Genomic DNA, 25,540 nt, shown 5'->3' with positions numbered 1-25,540 from the left:
TGTGATGTGACTGAATTATTACTAGGAAGGGGAGATGCCGGCACTGGGGGGACATGGCTATATTCCATATACATCTTCTCCTGTCTCTGTGATGTGAATTATTACTAGGAAGGTGAGATGCCGGCACTGGAGGGACATGGCTATATTCCATATACATCTTCTCTTGTCTCTGTGATGTGAATTATTACTAGGAAGGTGAGATGCTGGCACTGGAGGAACATGGCTATATTCCATATACATCTTCTCTTGTCTCTGTGATGTGAGCTATTACTAGGAAGGTGAGATGCCGGCACTGGAGGGACATGGCTATATTCCATATACATCTTCTCTTGTCTCTGTGATGTGACTGAATTATTACTAGGAAGGGGAGATGCCGGCACTGGAGGGACATGGCAATATTCCATATACATCTTCTCTTGTCTCTGTGATGTGAATTATTACTAGGAAGGTGAGATGCCGGCACTGGAGGGACATGGCTATATTCCATATACATCTTCTCTTGTCTCTGTGATGTGACTGAATTATTACTAGGAAGGTGAGATGCCAGCACTGGAGGGACATGGCTATATTCCATATACATCTTCTCTTGTCTCTGTGATGTGAATTATTACTAGGAAGGTGAGATGCCGGCACTGGAGGGACATGGCTATATTCCATATACATCTTCTCTTGTCTCTGTGATGTGAATTATTACTAGGAAGGTGAGATGCCAGCACTGGAGGGACATGGCTATAGTCCATATACATCATCTCTTGTCTCTGTGATGTGACTGAATTATTACTAGGAAGGTGAGATGCCGGCACTGGAGGGACATGGCTATATTCCATATACACCTTCTCTTGTCTCTGTGATGTGACTGAATTATTACTAGGAAGGTGAGATGCCGGCACTGGAGGGACATGGCTATATTCCATATACATCTTCTCTTGTCTCTGTGATGTGAATTATTACTAGTAAGGTGAGATGCCAGCCATAATCTAAGGCACATGTAGGGGAGCCACTAGAAAACGGGTAAACAAGTCACAGCATAGCAGCAGGTACAGGGAAAACTTGGAAGTTGGGGGAGTAAAATAAGGATACACCTCCTTTGTATAAATGTTTCATCCACTGTGGGTATATGCCCCGGCTGACACATCAATGTCGTCTAGGCCAAAAGAATCCGATGCTTAGCCAGCCACCAGTGTGGAAAAAAACCCACATTTATTGATTAGAAATAATGGTGAGCATACAATCAAAATCAATGACTATTATATAACTGATAGCGCAAACAGACACCTACAGATAATGCACAACAATGTATACTCAATAAGCTCGCTCGTTACAATGCATTCACATCATTGGTGTATGCTGACATTAAAGGGAACCTGAGATTGGGCCACAGCAAAGCAATATACATACCTGGGCCTTCCTCCAGCCCCTCCGGCTTGACCACTCCCGCGCTGTCCTCTTCTGATTCCCCGTTCACCCACAATTGGCTCCAGAAGTCCTCCAGTCCCGCGCCAACTGCGCATGCGCTGCCTTGCCACGCGCACCGCGCTCACGATGCTGGAAGCATTCTGCACCATACTACTGCACAGGCATAGAAAGCTTCTGGTGACGGGAGTGAGACGGGGGAGTACGCTTGGCTAGACTGCGCCGACTGGAGGATTTTCCGAGGCCAGTTGCAGGCAAACGGGGAGGCAGAAGAGGGCGGCATGGGAGCGATAAGACCGGAGCGTCTAGAGGAAGCCCCAGGTATGTTTATTTTTTGTTGTGGCCCCATCTCAGGTACAGTTTAATTCAGTCAAAATCAATTGTAAGTAGGTGAACAAATTAATAAAAGTAATAGTGCTGTTACACATAAACGTGCCAACCTCATCAACAATCACACATGCCAGTCATACAGATGGGCCCACCAAGGAACCAATGCAGTACACTGGAAAGCTAAATTCATAAAGCTGCATTTAACTTCCCCAACTTTCCGCTTGGAAACGATTCTTTTAAACAAGGATGCTTAAGCACACAAAGCTGTAACGACAGCAGCAGTAGCAGCAGTCAGGCTCCACAAAGCAGCGTGATGTCTGGCACATATACTGACGGACCAATCAGTTTCCAGGTCCTAAGCCACCTGTAGATGTGTGTAAAGCTCACAGTGTCCTTTGGCTGGTCAATGTTGGTCTGATGGGTAGGGGGACCCCTATATCATCTCTGTGTCCTCGTTCACCTCATCCTCCTGTATATCCCAGTAATTTGCTGCTGCTGCCACTACGGCTGGCGGTTTCTGTAGAAAGTGAGTGGCCCCAGGTGCGGTCAAACAGCTGCAGATGGAGGTCTTAGGCCACATACACACATCAGACCATAGTCTTTTGAAAATGAAAGATCACAGACCAATTTTACCCCTTCCATGTAGTATGAGAGCCATACCTACACAGTCTTTTCTATGGAGCTGAACTACCCATCAGAAAAAAATCTTTGCAAGATGCTGCACACACAGATGCTGTACAGACGCAAAAGATCAGTATCTGCAAAATATCTGTTCCTGCCAAAGATCCGTTCCTGCAAATTGCATTCATAGTCTATGAGATCTGCAGATCATCATACACACCTTGTTTAACTGACATTCATCTGCAGATCAGACAATCATCTGCAGATCTGAAGACCCATCCTGGTGGATCTGATCTGCAGATGAATGTCTGTTAAACAAGGTGTGTATGATGATCTGCAGATATCATAGACTATGAATGCATTTTGCAGGAACGGATCTTTTGCAGGAACAGATCTTTTGCAGATACTGATCTTTTGAATGTGTACAGCATCTTTGTGTGCAGCATCTTGCAAAGATTTCTGTCTGATAGGGAGTTCAGCTCCATAGAATAGACTGTGTATGTATGGCTCTCATACTACATGGAAGGGGGAAAAATTGGTCTGTGATCTTTCATTTTCAAAAGACTATGGTCTGATGTGTGTATGAGCCTTTAGAGTCACACTAGACAGCCTTGGTGGCAGGGAGACAAATGGGCAATCATCACACCACTGTGAGACCAAGGGAACCACCACCATGGCTAGCAGTCATGTACATAGCAAAGCCTGAGTGCAGCCAATCAGCAGAGGGAAGCGGCCAGCAGTGTGGATGGCAGGAGGACGGTGTGCAGACGCCAGCTAGTTTATAAACAGTAGAATCTCTTTATAGTAAACCTTTGTATATAGTAAACTACATTTCCTGGTCCTTTGGAGTTTACTATATAGGAATACTACTGTAAAAGTCTCTTGAAGTCGCAGTAGTTATATAAAAGTCTCTTGTACGGCAATTACTGCAAGGGGGATGATCAGGATAGTGACAGGTGTACTATGACCTCCTCTGTAACAAAGTATGTCGACACCGACCTCTGCTCTGCCCAATATATAACAATCACACAATTACCTCTTCCAACATGTCTCCTCTTCACCTCGTGCAACTTATCCTCCTGCTGTTACATCATTTCCTGTCTAGGGGTTCAAAGCTTGTTGTCCGTGCGTTCCACCTGGGAGAAGTGAGATCGCCATCTCGTGGTGAATAGGCTAACTGCAACCTCTGTTTGTGGAATATCCCGCACTTAGCTATTATTATTATTATTTTATTATTTTTATCATCAGATTAATGCCTATTGGGTACGGGTATGTCGGGAGAAAGTGTGTCTATACACTGGGAAAGTTTAATAGGAGTAGTAGAGGTTAGAGACAAGGGGCTTGATTCACAAAAGGGTGCTAACATAGTTTGCACGCCTAAAAGCTTTGCACATGCTAACTAGGGTGCTAAGTAGTTAGCACATGCAAACTTAGCACTGTAGTTAGCACATGCAAACTACTTAGCACCGCACTAACTAGGGTGCTAAGTAGTTTGAATGTGCTAACTATGGTGCTAAGTACATAGCTCCCAGCAGTCCCTCTTTGGGAACCCTGTCCCTCTGTCCCTCTTTCCTCCTCATTTATCTCTCTTTCAGGATGCAAATATGTAAATATATGTATTTTTCTACTGAAAAACTGTCTTTAATACACTCAAAATGTTATCTATATCCTTTACATTGATATATTTCTTATTTTTCAATGTCAGTATAGAGGAAAATGAACCAGGATAGAAAGGGCAAGTGTGGTTTGAATTATAAAACAACATATTTTTCCTATGAAATCTTTATGTTATGTGTGACTAGGGGTGTGCTGGGGGCATGATTAGGGGTGTGTCAAGAGTGTGGCCTAAGTGTCCCTCTTTCTTATCTCAAAATGTTGGGAGATATGGCTAAGTAGTTTGCATGTGCTAACTACTTAGCACCCTAGTTAGCACATGCAAAGTGCCTTTTCACTGGCGTGCTAACACTTAGCACCCTTTAGTGAATGGAGGTCAAGGTCTTGTAAGGATTACACAAAAAATTTTCCAATTAGCCAATATCAGTGCAGTGACAGAGCAGACTATGGTTTTATAATGTAAACAATACTGTTGGACCAGTACACAGGAGAGTAGGCTTGTAAAGGTGCCATACATTACTCGATTTGTGGCATTGATATCTGGCAGATTTGATCAGAACAATGATGCAACATGGCCGGCTGATCATCATTTTGATTGATTTGTGGCATACTGGAAAGATCTTGCTCAAAAGGGTGTTCAGTGGTAGATTTCCTGACAAGTAGCACCTCCAGCTGGTCTCCTCCATGTAAGTCTGTGGTGAGAAAAAAAAAAGGGAAATCTTGTGCTGCTAAAATGCCCGGATGATTTGCAGACTTGAAAAGGAGACAAAAAGGGAAAGGAGCGCTCATTACTGTGATATTGCTTCAATGTAAAAACACGCAAATAAAATTACACTTACAAAGTGTTAGATGGTAATCGCCTGTAGTAGGGCAAAAGCCCTGAGATGGTCCCTGGGGGCAGCCTCCCTCTCGCTGTGATGGTGGACATTTGTCAAATGGTGGTGGAACGTGAGTCTGGGGCCCTCGCTGGACTTCCTGATGAAGACGTCCAGATATGACAAAGACGTGGACACGTCGAATTGCATAGTGACATCACTGCTACTCTGAAGTCCAGTGGGGGTCCCAGGCTCGCGGTCCACCACCATCTGACGAATGTCCGCCGCTGCAGGCCTCAGAGAGAGGGAGGCTGCCCCACAGGGATGATCTCAGGGCTTTAACTCTACTGCAGGCGATTACCATGGTGAGTATTGCAGGCCCACCTGTCCACTGGCTTGCATCTTCCTGTGTCCTGCATCTTTCTGCATTGCCAATGGGGGCGCTTGCACAATGTGACACCACCACATGTACTGATGTCATGTAGCCCAGCAAAAAAGATGATGACCAGCACCGGCTGTTTTTTAAAAATGCAGGATTTTATTCACGTTAACAACTGTGAATAAACAGCTCTGGACATCCGGCAACTTCCAGGATGTAACTATAGCTCTGAGTATTATAAGCTCTTTGATGCATGCAGGTATTCAAGGACCTAAAACAGCAGTAGGATGGGTCCCCATTGCAGCCAGGTCTGCCCCCATAAACGGACTCCGTTTCGAACGGTTGCACTGTTCTTTGTCTAGTGAATAGCATGCTATTCACTTGACAAAGAACGGTGCAACCGTTCAAAATGGCGTTTTTTTGGTTGCACGGGAAGAGGAGGAGGGAGCAGAGGAGACCACTGAGGAGGACTGGCTGCCTGAACAGGCCTCAGTGTCGGCAGGAGTGGCACTGGCAAAGGGGGTTGTGGTGGTGCTTTTTGTCGGAACACTGCCAGCGCCAGCTTCCTTCAGCTTCTTGAACGCCTCATGCTTGTGAAGATGTTTGTTGGCCAGGTGGTTGATGAAACTGGAGGTGCCATAGTTGGAGGGGTTGCAACCTCTGCTCAGCTTCACCTGGCACACGTTACAAGTGACGAACTTGCTGTCCACTGAGGGCAGATAAAAAAAACTGCCAGATTGGGGATTGTAATTTTCTCTTACGTCCTGATTGGGCTGATGCTGCTTTTTTTTTATCCCTGCGGTGGTTTGGCCTGGGGTTGAGTGCAGGGATGGTCGCTGGATTCTGCGGAATTAAGATTTCCGAGATTCCGGACGGCATTTGATGATTCCGGTTCCGTTGCGACGGAACAGAATTGCTATAGCGCTATGGTGGAATTTCCGCTGAAAAATGTGGAATTCCGCGGAATGCAATTTTTTTTTTTTTTTTTTGCCAGCAAACGGATTTCTGTCTAAAAATAAGATTTTCTGCTCACCAGACTTAGAATTTCCACACAAACCTCCCCTCCTTCCTCCTTTCCTCCTCCTCCACCTCCTTCAGAGGAGGAGGATCTTGTCTTCCAGGGAATTGTAGGATGTCAAAAGCCAGCTCACATACATTGGCCAGGAATCGAACCCAGGTCTAGTGCTTGGAAGGCAGCTCTCCTCACAGCTATACCACCACCAACACTACATGCTGAAGCCAGCCTAGCATGTACCATTGTGATATATCCAAGAGAAAAATTAACTTGCTTAAGGATTTGTAGGATGTCAAAAGCTAACTCACATACATTGGCCAGGAATCTAACCCAGGCCTACCGCTTGGAAGGCAGCTATCCTCACCATTATACCACCAACACTACACACTAAAATACTACATGCTGAAGCCAGCCTACCATGTACCATTGTGATATACCCAAGAGAAAAATGAGCTTACTTAGGGAATTGTAGCATGTGAAAAGCCAGCTCACATACATTGGGCAGAAATCGAACCCAGGCCTACCGCTTGGAAGGCAGCTATCCTCACCCATATAACACCAACACTACAATGCTACCTGCTGAAGCCAGCCTAGCATGTCCCATTGTGATATACCCAAGAGAAAAATGTGCTTACTTAGGGAATTGTAGGATGTGAAAAGCCAGCTCACATACATTGGCGAGGGAGAGGGAGAGGGAGAGAGAGAATTTTTCTCTTGGGTATGTCCCAATGGTACATGCTAGGCTGGCTCCAGCATTTAGCATTGTAGTGTGTAGTACATAGCAAAGAAATGAAAAGCGCTACTTAAAAACAGACTAGTGCCTACCTGCAAGAGAGTGCAAGCCCCACTTGTGGGATAAAATACACACCTAGCATACACATAACCTGTCTACCACTGGAGGATGTTGGTTTCCTGTAACAGCTTGCATGCAACTTGTTAAGTACTCGTCCCTCCCACTGCGGAGAAGTCATCCCCCTATGGGAGGGGACCTAACACTAACTAAATCCTAACCTATGCATATGCATAGCCTGGGTGTGCTACCAAGTAAAATCGAAAATTGCGCAAAAGGCGGATCAGCGCATCACCAGGCCGCCTCCGAATCGTTTGCAGTTTCTGGGGGGGGGGGGGGGGGGGGATCAGCACACCTCTGATTGTAGGCTATTCGAAGGCAGCCTGGTGATGCACTGTTCCTCCTTTTGCGGAAATTTTCAATTTTTGATTTTACATGGTAGCGCACCCAGGCTATGCATATGCATAGGTTAGGATTTAGTTAGTGTTAGGTCCCCTCCCATAGGGGGATGACTTCTCCGCAGTGGGAGGGACGAGTACTTAACAAGTTGCATGCAAGCTGTTACAGGAAACCAACATCCTCCAGTGGTAGACAGGTTATATGTATGCTAGGTGTGTATTTTATCCCACAAGTGGGGCTTGCACTCTCTTGCAGGTAGGCACTTATCTGTTTTTAAGTAGCGCTGTTCATTTCTTTGCTATGTACTAATTTAATTCATTTTTGGTCAGCTGCTCCCACTTAGCAGTCTTGCTTTTGGTGTATATGCAGAGCTTCTGTTTGGGTTCAAGGTGCGTTTGCTGTTTCTGGGGGAGGGCTCAGCGCACCTCTGATTGTAGGCCATTCGGAGGCGGCCTGGTGATGCGCTGATCAACCTTTTGTAGTGTGTAGTGTTGGTGGTATGATGGTGAGGATAGCTGCCTTCCAAGCGGTAGGCCTGGGTTCGATTCCTGGCCAATGTATGTGAGCTGGCTTTTGAAATCCTACAATTCCTTAAAGAGAATCTGTATTGTTAAAATCGCACAAAAGTAAACATACCAGTGCGTTAGGGGACATCTCCTATTACCCTCTGTCACAATTTCGCCGCTCCTCGCCACATTAAAAGTGGTTAAAAACAGTTTTAAAAAGTTTGTTTATAAACAAACAAAATGGCCACCAAAACAGGAAGTAGATTGATAAACAGTATGTCCACACATAGAAAATACATCCATACACAAGCAGGCTGTATACAGCCATCCTTTTGAATCTCAAGAGATCTTTTGTGTGTTTCTTTCCCCCTGCAGCTATCTTCCACTGAAGTGTCAGGCTATTTCTTCCTGCAGAGTGCAGACAGCTGTGCCTGTATGTAATTCCTCAGTATGTGAAAGCCCAGCCAGCTCAGAGGAGGATTTATCCAGCTTGTAAAAGATAATAGAACAGAGAGAAGCTGCACTAATCTAAATAATGCACAGGCATCAGGCAGTGTGCAGAGAGGGGCCTGGATGGGGGAGTTCATAGCAGAACCACAACACTGAAGAACTTGGCAGCCTTCCAGACACAGGCCTGACAAGTCTGACAAGAGAGAGATAAGTTGATTTATTACAGAGATGGTGATAGTAGAACGTGCTGCAGTAAGCCAGAACACATTAGAATAGATTTTGGAACTTGTAGGATGATAAAAAACAGGATGCAATTTTTGTTACGGAGTCTCTTTAAGTAAGCACATTTTTCTCTTGGGTATATCACAATGGTACATGCTAGGCTGGCTTCAGCATGTAGCATTGTAGTGTGTAGCGTTGGTGGTATAATGGTGTGGATAGCTGCCTTCCAAGCGGTAGACCTGGGTTCGATTCCTGGCCAATGTATGTGAGTTAGCTTTTGACATCCTACAAATCCCTGAGCAAGCTCATTTTTCTCTTGGATATATCACAATGGTACATGCTAGGCTGGCTTCAGCATGTAGTATTGGTATAGCGGTGAGGAGAGCTGCCTTCCAAGCACTAGACCTGGGTTCGATTCCTGGCCAATGTATGTGAGCTGGCTTTTGACATCCTACAATTCCCTGGAAGACAAGATCCTCGGAGGAGGAGGGAAGGAGGAAGAAGAAAAAGGAGCAGGGGAATAGCCAGCAGGTGCTATTGGCTACCAGGTAGCATAAACAAGGTTTTATTTGTGAGTACTTTAATTTTTCCACCAGAATGCGGAATTCCGTGGAATTTAGCAAAATTCCGGCAGAAATGTCATAGCGACGGAATTTAGCGCTGGTGGAATCCGCAAATTCCGGCGGAATAGAGTTTGCTCTTTACGATCATCCCTAGTTGAGTGGTGCGGCTGGTGGTAGTGGTAGAAGATGAAGCAGCAGGCTGTGGGTCCCACATTCCATGCCCACTGCTGCTACTGCCAATGTCAGCGATGCTGATCCTCCGTGCCAGACCCACGGATGCCTCCTCCTCTTCAGACTCAGAGCCAACATCCCCCTCCTGTGGTTGGTAGTCACGGTCCTTCATCTCGTCATCATAATTATCATCAGCATTATACTCCCCCTCCTCAAACAATTGCTGGGATGTTGATGACCCCCCAAACTCCTCTTCTGCTGACACCTCAGGCAAGGAATCCCCCCCCCAACAATAATCATCACCATCACCATCTTTGACTCCTCCGCAAACCCCAGTGTGGCCAGAATGTCCTTGTCAAAGTCAGTGGTGGTAACAGCCCTGATTGCACTCACAGTGTCTGGACTACAGAGCGCGCTGACTGAGGCTAGACTGCCCGCTGGGGTCGACATGATGACCAACGAGTCCTTATGCACTGCTGGGCGGCTGCTGCTGCTCCTGTGAACATGAGTGGTGGTAGTGGTGGAGGTGTCTGTTGTTATAGAGCTGGTGGTGGCCTGCTCATCCACCATCAGCTGCATCACAGGCTCGGCATCTTTGTCCTCCAATTTGCAGCGCCGACCCTGCTGAAAAATGGCCACTACACGCTGCTGCGCATTTGCAGCGTGAATTCCCCTATCAGCTGGGTGCCCAGTGCGTCCACGGCCAGTGGCTAGCGGCGGAATGGACACTGGTGCGGCAGAACTGCTGGCGGTGATGATGCCAGCAATGTTCCCTCTCTTCTTGGCCTTGATGCCCTTCCCCCGGGTGCCAGTGCCAGCAGTGCAGGTTTGTGTGATGATGAAGATGATGATGTCACCAGATGGATGTGGGGTACTTGCACTTTATTGAAATCGGGGTAATTGGTGTTAGACTTGAATGAATCTGCAACACAGTGTGCACACTAACGGTCTGTCACACACACTGACACTCAGAGTCAGCAGCACAGCAGAAATGCAGTAATCTGTACTAGTAAGCTAACACAGACACTGTACTACTCTAACAACTAGCACTGCAGTACTAAATAACTTCACAATTATACAGTTATCCTATTCCCTAAACTACACTGTAGCTAAGGCAATAGCAAAGGCCTGGCCTGTGTGCACAAACAGCACACACACAGACACAGACACCTAACTAGCAGAGCTGCTGCAGGCTGCAGCAGAGACTGTCACAGACACACACACACTAACAAACTAAAATCACAATACAACAAACTAGCTAAACAACAATGACAGAGTTTTATAGTACAGGTGTTAATGTGCAAAAACGCTGGGTTTAACACAATACAATGCACTTGCTTTAACCAAACAGCACTGGAGTGTCTCTCTCAGTGTGCAGTCAGCAAGGACGAGTTCCCTCAACATGGCCGTCTCTTTATACATGCATGTATTTGTATTCTATGTCCTGTTCTTTTTCACACTAGCCCTGTACTTGCCAAACCCAATTCCGGGCACGGCCCAATTGTGCTTGGCGAAATAAAAAATTATGATTCAATTGGCAATGGAGAGAGACATGGGACAGAACAGGAAGCATGCAAGTGAACAGGTGAGTCTGCCCAGAGCTTCGGTTGGCTGCTGCTTAGGCCAACATGCTATCATACTGTTACCTGTCATAAATTACAATGTACTGTATTTAATGCACATTAGCACTTAGCGCCTTGTACATTTAGCACTTTTTGTTCCCCTGAGGAAGGTCCCCAATTATAGAGGGACTGAAACATGTTGGGTTGTTAATGTAGGGGGGTGTTTATTTGTATGTATCATTGCAGTGAGAAGAGTGAATTTATCACTTGCAATGTAAGCTGAGGATATTACCATTGATTTGTATCACCTTCCACTGTTCTTTCACCAAACTAGTATGTGCTAGCAGTGCTACTATTTTTTTTATCTTTGATCTTTCATTAAAAGTTATGTGTTTTTTTTCCCTCTTTTAGGGCTAATCTGTGTTTAAACAGACACACAAGCCTCAGCTCCTCCAATCACACAGCAGTCACTGCTGGTACAGACTAGAGATGGCCCGAACGGTTCGCAGCAAACTTCCAAGGGTTCGTGATCGCGGCGAACCGGGAACTTTTCCGGAAGTTTGGTTCGCACCCATAGTGCATCATTAGAGTCAACTTTGACCCACTAAATCACAGTCAGCAGGCACATTGTAGCCAATTAGGCTACACTCCCTCCTGGAGCCCCCCCCCCCCCCTTATAAAAGGCAGGCAGCATCAGGCAGTGGACTCACTCCGTGTGCCTGCAGTAATTAGTGAAGGGATAGCTGCTGCAGACTCTCATAGGGAAAGCTTAGTTAGGCTCTTGTAGGCTTGTTAGCTTGCTCCTGGCTGATTGTTATTGCTAAAAAAAGCACCCCTCAAAAGTTTTTAAGAAGCTAATCTTGTTCTATATTTTTGTGTGTGGCTCACTTGCATTATATTTGAAAAGGAGAGAAGAGCTTGGCACTAGACACGGCAGGTGGACTGGAACCGCTGGCGCTGAAGATCACGTGCTGCTCATAGTGAAATGACAATGTTTCAGGAGAAGAAAGAGAGGGACTGTGCCCTTAAACACACCTTTATTTGGTTCCAATGGACATCACATACAGCAGCGTGCAGTGGGGGTTAGGTGAGGCTTGACAGCCTTTTCGCGTGCTAACGCGTCATCAGAGGCACTAACTGTGGCCTCACCTAACCCCCACTGCACGCTGCTGTATGTGTTGTCCATTGGAACCAAATAAAGGTGTGTTTAAGGGCACAGTGCCTCTCTTTCTTCTCCTGAAACATTGTCACTTGCATTATATACAGCCCTGTCAGTCAGTGTCACTGTGCCTGTCTGTGTGTGACAGGTGCACATGTAATACCCATCACTTCATATACCTACTACCTGTTGTCCACTTCAGTGCACCCACCTACCTACGTAAGTGCACACAGTGTCACTGTGCCTGTCCGGTTCCTGTTTGTGTGTGACAGGTGCACATTGTAATTAGGGATGCTCATTCGGATTCCGCGGAAATGCAATTTCCAAAATTCCGATCGGAAATTGCATTTCCGCATCGGAATGCGGAAATCGGTAATGCAAGTGTCGTAGGCGGATTTCCGCCGGAAATCGCGGAAATTTCCGCCGGAAATCGCGGAAATTCCACCCGACTTTAACATTGATTTTCTCAAAAACTATAAGGTATTTTGAAAACTATTAACCGCTAAAGTCGGCGGATTTTTACTGTAATGTAAAATGCAGAAAATCTGCATCTGCCTATTTTCTGCATTTTACATTACAGTAAAAATCCGCCGACTTTAGCAGTTAATAGCAAAGCCCCCGTAAGTCCTAGAAACACCAAATTTCAGGGTTTATTAAACAGAATCTTCTGAACAAGATGCAAAAAAAGTTTTCAAAAAGACCTCATAGTTTTTGAGAAAATCAATGTTGAAGTCGGGCGGAATTTCCGCGATTTCCGGCGGAAATTCCGCCTTGGAATGCGGAAATTGGTAGCGGAAAGCGGAATCAGTAATCGGTACATGACGGAATGCGGATTTACCGCGGAATCGGAAATTGGCATTCCGACCATCCCTAATTGTAATATCCATCAATGCATATATCTACTACTACCTGTTGTTCACGTCAGTGCACCCACCCACCTACGTGAGCGCACGCAGTGTCACTGTGCCTATCCGATACCTGTCTGTGTGTGACAGGTGCACATGTAATGCCCATCACTGCATATACCTACTACCTGTTGTTCACTTCACCCACCTACCTTCGTGAGCACACGCAGTCTGATATACCACTCCGTGCATACCTGTTAACTGCACCTGTGTGACTGACTGCACATTGTATTAGTCAAGTCAGTGCATACCTTTCACTTCATCCCCCCCAATATGGACAAAACAAAAGGCAGAGGCAGGCCACCTGGCAGGTCTGTTCAAGGTCGTGCTGTCGTGATTTGGTGCAGCCCGCGACCAAAGTACAGTGTTCAGAATTATAAGGCAAGTTGTATTTTTGAGGAATAATTTTATTATTGAACAACAACCATGTTCTCAATGAACCCAAAAAACGTATTAATATCAAAGCTGAATATTTTTGAAAGTAGTTTTTAGTTTGTTTTTAGTTTTAGCTGTTTCAGGGGGATATCTGTGTGTGCAGGTGACTATTACTGTGCATAATTATTAGGCAACTTAACAAAAAACAAATATATACCCATTTCAATTATTTATTTTTACCAGTGAAACCAATATAACATCTCAACATTCACAAACATACATTTCTGACATTCAAAAACAAAACAAAAACAAATCAGTGACCAATATAGCCACCTTTCTTTGCAAAGACACTCAAAAGCCTGCCATCCATGGATTCTGTCAGTGTTTTGATCTGTTCACCATCAACATTGCGTGCAGCAGCAACCACAGCCTCCCAGACACTGTTCAGAGAGGTGTACTGTCTTCCCTCCTTGTAAATCTCACATTTTATGATGGACCACAGGTTCTCAATGGGGTTCAGATCAGGTGAACAAGGAGGCCATGTCATTAATTTTTCTTCTTTTATACCCTTTCTTGCCAGCTACGCTGTGGAGTACTTGGACACGTGTGATGGAGCATTGTCCTGCATGAAAATCATGTTTTTCTTGAAGGATGCAGACTTTTTCCTGTACCACTGCTTGAAGAAGGTGTCTTCCAGAAACTGGCAGTAGGACTGGGAGTTGAGCTTGACTCCATCCTCAACCCGAAAAGGCCCCACAAGCTCATCTTTGATGATACCAGCCCAAACCAGTACTCCACCTCCACCTTGCTGGCGTCTGAGTTGGACTGGAGCTCTCTGCCCTTTACCAATCCAGCCACGGGCCCATCCATCTGGCCCATCAAGACTCACTCTCATTTCATCAGTTCATAAAACCTTAGAAAAATCAGTCTTGAGACATTTCTTGGCCCAGTCTTGACATTTCAGCTTGTGTGTCTTGTTCAGTGGTGGTCGTCTTTCAGCCTTTCTTACCTTGGCCATGTCTCTGAGTATTGCACACCTTGTGCTTTTGGGCACTCCAGTGATGTTGCAGCTCTGAAATATGGCCAAACTGGTGGCAAGTGGCATCTTGGCAGCTGCACGTTTGACTTTTCTCAGTTCATGGGCAGTTATTTTGCGCCTTGGTTTTTCCACACGCTCCTTCTTGCGACCCTGTTGACTATCTTGAATGAAACGCTTGATTGTTTGATGATCACGCTTCAGAAGCTTTGCAATTTTAAGAGTGCTGAATCCCTTTGCAAGATATCTCACTATTTTTGACTTTTCTGAGCCTGTCAAGTCCTTCTTTTGACCCATTTTGCCAAAGGAAAGGAAGTTGCCTAATAATTATGCACACCTGATATAGGGTGTTGATGTCATTAGACCACACCCCTTCTCATTACAGAGATGCACATCACCTAATATGCTTAATTGGTAGTAGGCTTTCGAGCCTATACAGCTTGGAGTAAGACAACATGCATAAAGAGGATGATGTGGTCAAAATACTAATTTGCCTAATAATTCTGCACTCCCTGTATGCTGCCACCATTTCCCACACTCTGCTCTTCACTCCTCACTGGAGTAAATTCTCTTCTGTATAGAATATGAGATATCTGCCTGAAGGATGGCCAAGCTATTTCCAGCAATCAGCACAAGTGTCAGACGGGACACCTAGAACATTTCCCACACTAAGTAAATGAAAAAAGGCCTCTCTTTTTTTATCAACTGTATTTTTATTATTACATTTTTCACTTTACATTAAACAAAGCTCCATCAGAAATAGACCACAAAAGAAAAGCTTAGCACTTGCCGTCAATGCACATCATATGTAGACTATGCATTCGGTAATGCAGAAAACAGCTGATTTTAATAATCACCTTGCCAGATACAAAGTCACTAAACCTGTTACTGCACCGAAAAGTAAAATTACTATTGAGGAAAATTACTGACTTACTGTGCAGTATTGTCAAGAAATTGCAATTCACAAAGATTAAAGCATTTGGTAAATCAAGTAAAATTGTTTGATATTAACCTACAGCTCTGACCAGCCAGTAACTCACAAACTCCATGTGGTAACATTTTCAGGTGTAGCAGACAGCCAATAGGGAGAGCCACACAGCCCTGCTTCTCACCCAATTTGATCTGATACTCTGCAGGGTGGGACTTCAAGATGGCAGAGGAAGAGACATTTTAAAAGGCTTTTCTGAGCTCCCTCTAGTGGAAGTATGCATATAGAAAGGGATGCCGGGGATGCACTGGACAGAAAAGACCCAGACTCACAGTTTCCTGCCTGACCTACTTCACAGCTGGGGAGACTTGCTGAGCAGGGCTTGGTGGATTGAACCATGTCTTATATTATCAAACTTCTACTGCATGTGGGAAATTCTTAACTACTTACTGCACCAGGTGCAGTAAAATTAAGTCCTGGGAAACTTCACTTGAAGTCCCAGGGCTTTTAAATAGTCGTCTTCAGCTGCGGGTGGGCGTCACACGTTCGTCTCCGCCCATTAGTAAGGAGATTAATGAATGAGAACACAAATGGGGGTTAATAATAATAATAGAGTAGGCCCTGCCATTACACACCATAATATACCATGCACTTATGTTCTGGCTGGTTGTAATCTGGGCGCAGGGGGAAGCTGAGAGATGGCTGTCCCTGTGCTAGGTAAACTAGGGGAATACAACAAATATATTCCCCTACTGATTACCTGATTTGTCCCCATAATTTGGGGTCCTGTTATTGCCGGCACCTGAATTAAAGTGATTTGGTAGCAGTTCCACCTGCGCCGCTATCGCCATAATTAAAGTGAATCTGCAGTGGAATGTAAAAGAAAAAAAAAACAGATACAGAAAAGGCTCTGGGTCCTATAGACCCTTCCCTGTCCCCTCTTGGGCTCCTCCCTCCCCCGCAGGCTTCTCTGTTTAAAGCTCCAGCCGCAGGATACTTTTCCTCAGGACCCATCCCTGGATTCCTGTACAATACTTTATGTGTGGGTATAAGTACAGCATGTGTGCATTGTATGTGTAATGTATGCTGGTGGTGTGTGTAAGAGTAAATACACACGTGATGATTGTCACACATCAGGGATCAGGAAATTATACCTTGGGTGACAATTCCATTCAGAGCCCGATGCTGTATAAACACATTGGGCCTGATTCACAAAGCGGTGCTAACAGTTAGCACACTGGTGAAAAGCCCTTTATCACGCCTAAACTCACGGCCGGTGTTTGTTAATACTAGAGTCAGGCATTGGCCACCCCCCCCCCCACTCCAATGGCAACCAAACGGCCACTCGAAGAAGAAGAGGAGTCAGAGGGGGACGAAAAGTGCAACAACAAAAAAGGAAGAAGACAGAACAGTCAGGATTAGGAACTTCAACAATCAAAATGTTCAATATTTCCTCACACAAATTATCAGATGGCGATTTATCGCTTCTCAGAAGAGGACTGAACTTCGCCCCCACGATTAGACCGAATGCCTTTAATCTATTCAAAGATCTTCATAGGTTCATTAGAACCCTGACTCTAAAAAGAATCTTTGCACTAAAGGAAAGGAAGAGTGAGACTGAGAAGTCTGACAACCCCCCTAATCCACTGGGAATAGGTAATGTGCTCACTGATAATGATAATGAAGCCCTGATGGACCTGATCCAGTTAGGAGAAGCAAACAGTATTGATGATAGTCTGGGGAATGAGATGGTTGGATTCTTGGAACCAGTTAGGGACTCTGGACTTAAGCCGAGATCCATATTCTATTCAACCCAATCCAAAGGCCAGTACATCAGTAGCTTCTACCACATCGTGATGGAAGAACTCAACAAACTCTGTAAAATGAAGAACACCAAGAATCAACGCAGTAATCTGACGAAAGAGGAACAGGTTGCACTGGAAGGCCTCAAAAAGAATAAGGAAATTGTTATTCGTCAAGCAGACAAAGGAGGAAGCATTGTTATACAAGATTTCACAAAATATCGAGATGAAGGAGATCGATTATTAGGGGATAGAAACACTTATTTAAGACTCTTTTCAGATCCTACGCAGAAGTTCATAAAGGAACTCCAAGTTATCTTGGACAAAGGGCAGTGCTTAGGGATCATAACAGAGGAGGAATACAAGTTTTTAGTGCCATCAAACCCTATAGTTCCATACTTCTACCATGTCCCCAAAATTCATAAAAATGAAACTTCACCACCAGGACGGCCCATAGTGGCGGGCATGGAGGGAATTCGATCCCCCGTATCGGACTATATAGATCACTTCCTACAGCCGATAGTCCAGCACACAGATGCCTACACAAGGGATTCAATGCATGTGTTGGAAATTCTCGAGGCATACCATTGGGAAAGCAGTTACTCGTGGGCAACCTTGGACGTTTGCTCACTCTATACGTGTATCCCACATGACGAAGGAATAGAAGCAGTTAGTTACTTTTTGTTGAAAGAGGATTCTTTCAACCCACAACAAGCCCAATTCATTTTGGAACTTGTAGAATTTGCTTTAAAGCATAACTACTTCACTTTTATGAATCAATTCTTCCTTCAGATCTGTGGGACATCGATGGGGGCGGGGTTTGCCCCCAGTTTTGCCAACCTCTTTATGGCATTTTGGGAGAAGCAATATATTTGGTCCAATCATATGTACAGAAAAAATCTGATTCTGTATACTCGTTATATAGATGACATCTTAATAATTTGGGACGGCACAAAAGAAAAATTTGAAGAGTTTGTGACTTATTGCAACACAAATACAACAGGTCTCGAACTTACGTCTGTATTTGATAGAGATAAATTGGTCTTTCTGGATCTAGAATTATCTATCGATGAACAATCTCAAATCTGTACACAAACCCACTTCAAGCCATCAGCTGGGAATTCATATCTCCATGCGGCCTGCTGTCACCACCCGAAGTGGATAAAGAACATCCCACGAAGCCAGTTCTGCAGACTAAGGAGAAACTGCACAAAGGAACAGGATTATAGCAGACAAGCGGCACAACTGGCAGAGAAGTTCAAGGAAAAACGTTATCCAGATCCACACATAAAAACAGTATTGGAAGAATTCAGAAGTAACAGTAAAAGAATCAGTCAACCAAAGGATTCTGGAAACAAAGCCCCGATGCCTCAATTCATCACAGGCTATACAGAAAGCTCTCGACGCATTCAGGGCATAATAAAGAAAAACTGGCCCATCATACTGCAGGACCCTCTACTTAAGCCCACTATGCCGGAGGCACCAAAAATAATATTTAAGAGAGCACGCTCCCTCAAAAACCAAATTGCGCCCAGCAACAGGAAACAAGATCCCCCACGCACATGGTTGAGATCCACTATCGTTGGGAACTTTAGGTGTGGAAACTCCCGTTGTGGATGTTGCCCCTTTATCTTGCATGGTATGAAACAACTGGAGCATCCCAATGGGGGAATTGTACCATTCAAACAGTTCATCAATTGTGCAACAGACTTCGTTATATATGCGCTAACCTGTAGCTGCAAGAAACTATATGTAGGAAGAACAACTAGGTCTCTTAGAAAAAGGTTAGGCGAGCACAAGTGTAACATTTTAGCAAAATCTGAGAAACACAGTGTACCAAGGCATTACACAAAATATCACCAATCAGATCCCAGTTGCCTCAAGATAGTGGGCTTAGAAAGCATCTCGTCAACTCTATCTAGGGGCTTAAGATACAAGAAACTATGTGAACAAGAAATTTTCTGGATCTTCAAACTGGACACCCTAACACCTAAAGGACTAAATGAAGACCTGGAAGTACGGAGCTTCCTACAATGAGTACCTATGGAAACATCCAGACAGTAACTCTGGACTTCCACAGATAGCCTGGTGTTACTTTACCTTTCCTTCCCTCTTCATTTCACCACTTCCCTTCTCCACACTGTCCAACCCCCTTCCCCCCCCCCCCACCATCCCCCCCCTTCCTAACCCTTCCCGCCCCCTTCATCCCTCCCCACTGTCCCACCCCTTCCCTTCCAATCCTTTCCCAGAACCCTGCCTTTTTCCTTGATTGTTGTTGTACCTAAGCCTAGACAGTAATAAGGCCGGTAGTCAATGGAATAGGGCCGCACATATATATATATATATATATATATAAATAATAATTCTGGCCCTTCCATAAGTAAGTTAGAGCCCGCATAGGGTACATGATTTTGTTGATCGTAATCATAGAAGGTTCATTTGACCCTTTACACCTCGCCTAAAGGTCCTGTTTATATCCATCTTAATTTCCATGTGCCTAAAAGGTCGCATGGAGTTGCATTGGAGTAGCATTTTTTACTTCCCAATGGATTCTGGCGCCCTAAAAAGGTATAGCATACAGCTGTCCAAACAAAAACGGGGTCCTTTAGGGGGCTTTACCCCACCAACTTCGGTCCTTATATAACTATGCGACAAAAAAGTCGCACAGATAGAATTGTAGTAGCCATATGATCCATGCTTAACCATAGTGTGTAAAGGGATTTTCCTATTTCCCTTGTACATATGGGATTTAATAGACAATCATTTTAGATATATCAGCAGTCCTTTTATAGTCACCATTGAAGCCCTTTAACTAAACAATGCCTGACTCTAGTATTAACACCGGCCGTGTGCCGGATTTTGTTTCTCATAGCAGGGTTAAAGTGAACATCCGGACTAAAAATCGACTCAGCAGCACTGAAAAGGCTTTGTGTTTCTTTAACAGTTTCACAGCATCAGAACTTTGTTTCTCTTATACAAATCTCATTTTTAGCTGCACAGAAGAAAACTGCCCGGGCTTTTTTCCCCTGATGCTGTGCAAAGCATGATGGGATTTCTGATTTTGTTGTTCTCTTTCTGCTGTTTTGGTGCAATTTTTTTTTTTTACATTTTGAATTTGACATTTGAAGCCTAGTGTGTGCAGCTGGGAGGGGTAATCAGGACACAGGATAGTTGGAACTGTGTCTCATGCTCCTTGTCACCTCCTTTCAACCAAAAAGATGGCTGCCCCCATGACAAAGATGGCAGCCCCCATGAATCACAAACATTTGCCTGTTCTTTTAAAACAGGGTGGGTAAGAGATTATATTACCTATCTATTCTAATTAACATAACTAATGTAACTTGATGACAGTATGTTTGTTTAGGCCGAAGTTCCCCTTTAACATCCGTTGGTCGGAGACCAACAGGATCAGCAGCAACCTCTGCACACTTTTATTCCACCCACTAGTGCCATGCGACCTTAATTGGGCAGCACTGTAAATAGTAGGTCTTTTTATTCATCTGAATTATAGCACAAATGCACCTTATCTGGCACTCTTATGTAACGCATAGTGACCTGAAACAGAACGCACTAGTCCAGTTCATAACTGCCACTATTTAGGAACGTATAGTCGTGAGTGCTGTCCGGGACGAATTTTTAAAGAAACCTTTTAAAAATACCTTTTAACAGTTAAAACCAATTTGCATATAGTATTGATCTATTACACCATAATGTAAGGTCTAGCATTGATCTAATCCCCCGTAATGTAAGGTCTAACATAACACACTGAACAGCCAATTGGAAGCAGCTTCGACATCCCAGGGAGGAACCCTGGGACTTGCTCCCCGCCCACATACGTGGGTACAAAACACTGCCATCTTTGCCGCTACGTCACCTGATGAAGGCGTGGTTAACGCCGAAACGTCGTGACGTCAGACGGCACTTCCGCGACCTGACTCCGCCCACCGCCTCCGCTCCCACGCCAAACATCATCGCAACCCGTCGCTCTGGCCAAGCGCGGGTGAGAGGAGAGGACTACCGGCAGGCTTGACAGGCGCTTTTAATTCCTACACATTGTAAGTGTAATTTGAATGCGTTTATACAAAGTAAAAAAGTTTATTGCACCAGCGGTGCGCTCCTGTTTTCTTGTAGTTCCCCTCAATAGCCTGATGCAGAAGCGGAGGATCCAGGGACTAGGATCTGCATGTATAGAGAAATGGTTATAAAAGGCAAAGAGTGGCGCTAAATTGATCATATTAGCAGTGGGGTCCTGCAAGGGTCAGTACTAGGTCCAATCATTTTCAATCTATTTATTAATGATCTAACAGATAGAATACAGAGTAATGTTGCTATTTTCAATACAAGATTATGCAGAACACTAAGCAGGGGCAGTGACATTTTCCAACTGGATCAAGTTATTTGGGCACTAGGATCATCATGTGTCTAATATAAATTATTGGTAATCAGGTGCCAATATACGTTATCGGTAATTGGGTGCCCATGACTAGGGCTTCTCAGCAGTGTGAATTCTCTCATGTGTGACAAGCTCTGATTTCTGGGCAAAACATTTCCCGCACTCAGCACAAGAATAAGTCTTCTCACCAGTGTGACATCTCTCGTGTTTAACAAGCTCTGATTTCTGTACAAAAGATTTTCCACACTCAGAACATGAATAGGGTTTCTCACCAGCATGGGATCTCATATGACTGACAAGAGATGATTGCCATGCAAAACATTTTCCACACTCAGAACATGAATAGGGCTTCTCTCCAGTGTGAGATCTGTCATGTCCAGCAAGTTGTCTTCTCTCAATAAAACATTTCCCACATGCAGCACATGAATAAGGCTTTTCACGAGTGTGATTTTTCTCATGTATGACAAGATGTGTTTTACTTGCATAACATTTCCCACACTCAGAACATGCATAGGGCTTCTCACCAGTGTGTGATCTCTCATGTACAACAAGTGTTCCTTTCTGTGTAAAACATTTCCCACATACAGCACATGAATAAGGCTTCTCACCAGTGTGAGATCTCTCATGTATAATGAGGTGTGCTTTAAGTCCAAAACATTTTCCACACTCAGTACATGAAAAGGATTTCTCACCAGTGTGAGATATCTTATGTCTTACAAGGGTTCCTTTATGTCCAAAACATTTCCCACACTCAGCACATGAATAAGGTTTTTCACCAGTATGACATCTTTCATGTTTGACAAGTTTTTTTTTATCTGCAAAACATTTCCCACACTCTGCACATAAATATGGCTTCTAACCAGTGTGTGATCTCTCATGTACAACAAGTGTTCCTTTCTGTGTAAAACATTTCCCACATGCAGCACATGAATAAAGCTTCTCACCAGTGTGAGATCTCTCATGTCTTATGCGTTGTGCTTTACTTCCAAAACATTTCCCACACTCACATGAAAAGGGTTTCTCACCAGTGTGAAATTTCTTATGTCTTACAAGGGCTCCTTTACTTCAAAAATATTTCCCACACTCAGTACAGGAATAGGGCTTCTCTCCAGTGTGAATTCTCTCATGTGCAACAAGATTTGATTTAGAAACAAAACATTTCCCACATGTAGAACAGGAATAAGATCCTCCAGCAGGGGGAGAGCTGTGCAGGGTATGGGGACCCTCAGTGTTAGACAGGTGAGGGGAGTCTGGGGGAATATTTGGGGTAACCAGGATATCTGCAGGAGACTCTTGTCCAGTGTCATCATCATCATCCGTTGTACAGTCTGTGGAAACAGAGCGACGAGTCTCTGAGAGGTTCCTGATGCCAGGACTCTGTGCTGCAAATAGAGAAACATCATCACTTCCTGTTAGAGAATTCTGAGGGGAGGAACAATTATTATTAAGGATGGTCAGTGAGCTGCTGAGAATTCCAAGTTGACGCATAGCGTTGCATATAATTAGCATACAATTAGCACCATCTTGGAGTTATTGGCATGTCACTGGCCATCACTAGTTATCAGCCTGACAGAGAACTGCAGAAGATTGGCTGCCTGTAATGAGCACAATCACATGACAATAACTTTGCCTTGCATCAATGGCATAACTATCGCCCCTGCAGGCCCTGTGACTGTGGGAGGGCCCGGAAGCAGGTAGGGGCCCCTGAAATAACACCACACATCGATCAGAGCGGCCGGTGTGAGGAAACTGTAAAGCCGGTGTAGTGTTGCAGCTCTGTCCGGCTCTGTGGGGATGTGGACCACACTATGTTTCATTTGCAGAGGGGTGACCTAGGGCAGGTTGAGATGAAGTTTATATACTGTACTTAGACCAGGCTATTGCCTCATCTAACTTGTGCTCCTGAGCATACTGTGCAGCAGCTCTGTGGCTGGCAACTAGCAGAGGAGGACATTCCTTTCATCCCCCGCCCAGTGTTGGTCAATCAGATGCAAATAATTTTCAGTGGATGCAAATATACATACATTTGTATGCAAATTTATGCAGCTTGAAAATGAACCAATCAAATTCTGCTGGGGTGAAATACAACTGGTTCCTTTTCAAGCTGCATTAAAATTTGCATAATCTTGCATCTCTAATCAAAACTCTTGCCAGATCAGTCATTTGTCTGTTCACTCTCTGCCTGAAATTCCTGCAGTATTGGGGTAACCTCTTGCTCTTGTGAAATTTGAATACTCGCATAATTGTACTTGGCATAGCTGTTTTACCACAGGGACTTTTTAGCTACTTTTCACTTCAGTCCCCCCTCCGTCCAATCATTACTCACATTCTTACAACATCTCCCCCACTTACTAGCTTCATGTGATCTATACTGTGCCCAGCAGTGACATGTTTCTTATTCAGCTTAATATGTATTTTCCATCTCTAATGTTTATCACTCACCTGTGCTCATCCCTGTGATAATGTCTTCCTTCTTATATGCTCTCGTGTCACCCTCCTCCATAGACTGCTGATCACCCCTCACATACGTCTCATCTTCTTCCTCTTTACTTGTCCTCATCATGTCACCCTTCTCCATAGACTGCTGATCACTCCTCACATTTGTCTCTTCTTCCTTCTTATATGTCATCATCATGTCACCCTCCTCCATAGACTGCTGATCACTCCTCACATATGTCTCTTCTTCCTTCTTATATGTCCTCATCATGTCACCCTTCTCCATAGACTGCTGATCACTCCTCACATATGTCTCTTCTTCCTTCTTATATGTCCTCATCATGTCACCCTTCTCCATAGACTGCTGATCACTCCTCACATATGTCTCTGCTTCTTCCTCTTTATATGTCCCCATCATGTCACCCTCCTCCATAGACTGCTGATCACTCCTCACATACGTCTCTTCTTCTTCCTCTTTATATGTCCTCATCATGTCACCCTTCTCCACAGACTGCTGATCACTCCTCACATATGTCTCTTCTTCTTCCTCCTCTTTAACCACAGTGTTAACATGTCTAGGTTCTCCACCCTAATTTCACAAAGTAAGATATAATGGAAAATATGACCACAGATAACAGCATACACAGAGGGAAAGAATGTGTCACAGTTTGGAGTCTTTGGGGATCCTCTACTCCACCTACCTGATAATGGTCGGGGGTGTGGGGATCTTCTTGTGGACAATCCTGGGAATAAAGAGGACCTGTACATCTTTCTGGTGGGATTCTGACACTGGGTCTACCTGTAGGAAACAAACACACTGACTAATTACATTGTCTATATATGTTAGTTAGATGATGGTGGCGATCTAGGTGGACTCTCCATATTGCTCTCTCCTTTACAAGAAATAAAAGTCTCCTCTTACCCAGTGATGTGGGGGGTGGCTGATTCTCCATCATGGTGTCCTTGTAGAGGTCCTTGTGTCCTTCTATATGCTGCCTCTCCTCCTTGGAGAAATAGATGGTGACATCCTGAAACCTAATATGAACCTGAAATATACAATGATACAGTCACCACCCAGACACACCCTTACCTGTAAATGGATAGTATCCCATAATTCCCAGCACTGCTCACCTCTCCTATCAGCAAATCCATCATCTTCTTGGTGATTTCTAGAATCTTCCGCTTACTCTCAGATACCAGGAAGTGAGGTGGGGGAATTGTAAAAGTCACATGATCACCAGACTTCACTGGGGTATAACTCTGTTAAGAGAGACCAAAAATAATGTCATATGACCTCTCAGAACCCTCCTCACATCTCTAGTCAGGTGTCTGTTTTATTAACCCTCCTGGCGGTCTATTAAAAACCGCCAGGGGGGAGCACAGCAGTTTTTTTTAATTTATTTATTTTTTAAATCATGTAGTGAGCCCAGGGCTCGCTACATAATAGCCGCTGTGCAGAGGCATCCCCCCACCCGCTTTGATCGCGTCCGGCGATCTCTGATCAGGAAATCCAGTTCAAAGAACGGGATTTCCTGGAGGGCTTCCCACGATTTCATCGACGACGTGACGCCATTGGGAGTCCCGATCCACCCCTCAGCGCTGCCTTGCACTGATAGGCCAGGCAGCGCACGGGGTCTGGGGGGGGGGGGGCGGCAA

General features: G+C 44.6%; 1 protein-coding gene and 1 pseudogene across 1 annotated transcript in view; both read right to left on the bottom strand.

Moving 5' to 3' along the window:
- LOC137537119 (uncharacterized) overlaps window positions 1-25,540 on the bottom strand; it is a 163,115-nt pseudogene that overhangs the window by 110,755 nt on the left and 26,820 nt on the right.
- LOC137535837 (zinc finger protein 665-like) overlaps window positions 1-25,540 on the bottom strand; it is a 41,258-nt gene that overhangs the window by 9,746 nt on the left and 5,972 nt on the right. Inside the window, exons 3-9 of the mRNA XM_068257724.1 lie at window positions 25,016-25,144; window positions 24,807-24,930; window positions 24,586-24,683; window positions 23,891-24,473; window positions 22,533-22,830; window positions 22,331-22,493; window positions 21,571-22,300 (exon numbers count right to left, since the gene is read on the bottom strand). Of these exons, the coding sequence (XP_068113825.1) occupies window positions 21,571-22,300; window positions 22,331-22,493; window positions 22,533-22,830; window positions 23,891-24,473; window positions 24,586-24,683; window positions 24,807-24,930; window positions 25,016-25,144 (2,125 nt within the window). The remainder of the gene's footprint in view (window positions 1-21,570; window positions 22,301-22,330; window positions 22,494-22,532; window positions 22,831-23,890; window positions 24,474-24,585; window positions 24,684-24,806; window positions 24,931-25,015; window positions 25,145-25,540) is intronic.

This window comes from Hyperolius riggenbachi, chromosome 10 (genome assembly GCF_040937935.1).
Source record: "Hyperolius riggenbachi isolate aHypRig1 chromosome 10, aHypRig1.pri, whole genome shotgun sequence".
Lineage (NCBI taxonomy): Eukaryota > Metazoa > Chordata > Amphibia > Anura > Hyperoliidae > Hyperolius > Hyperolius riggenbachi.
The sequence above is the reverse complement of the archived record's forward strand: the minus strand, read 5'-3'. Positions and strand labels throughout refer to the sequence as shown.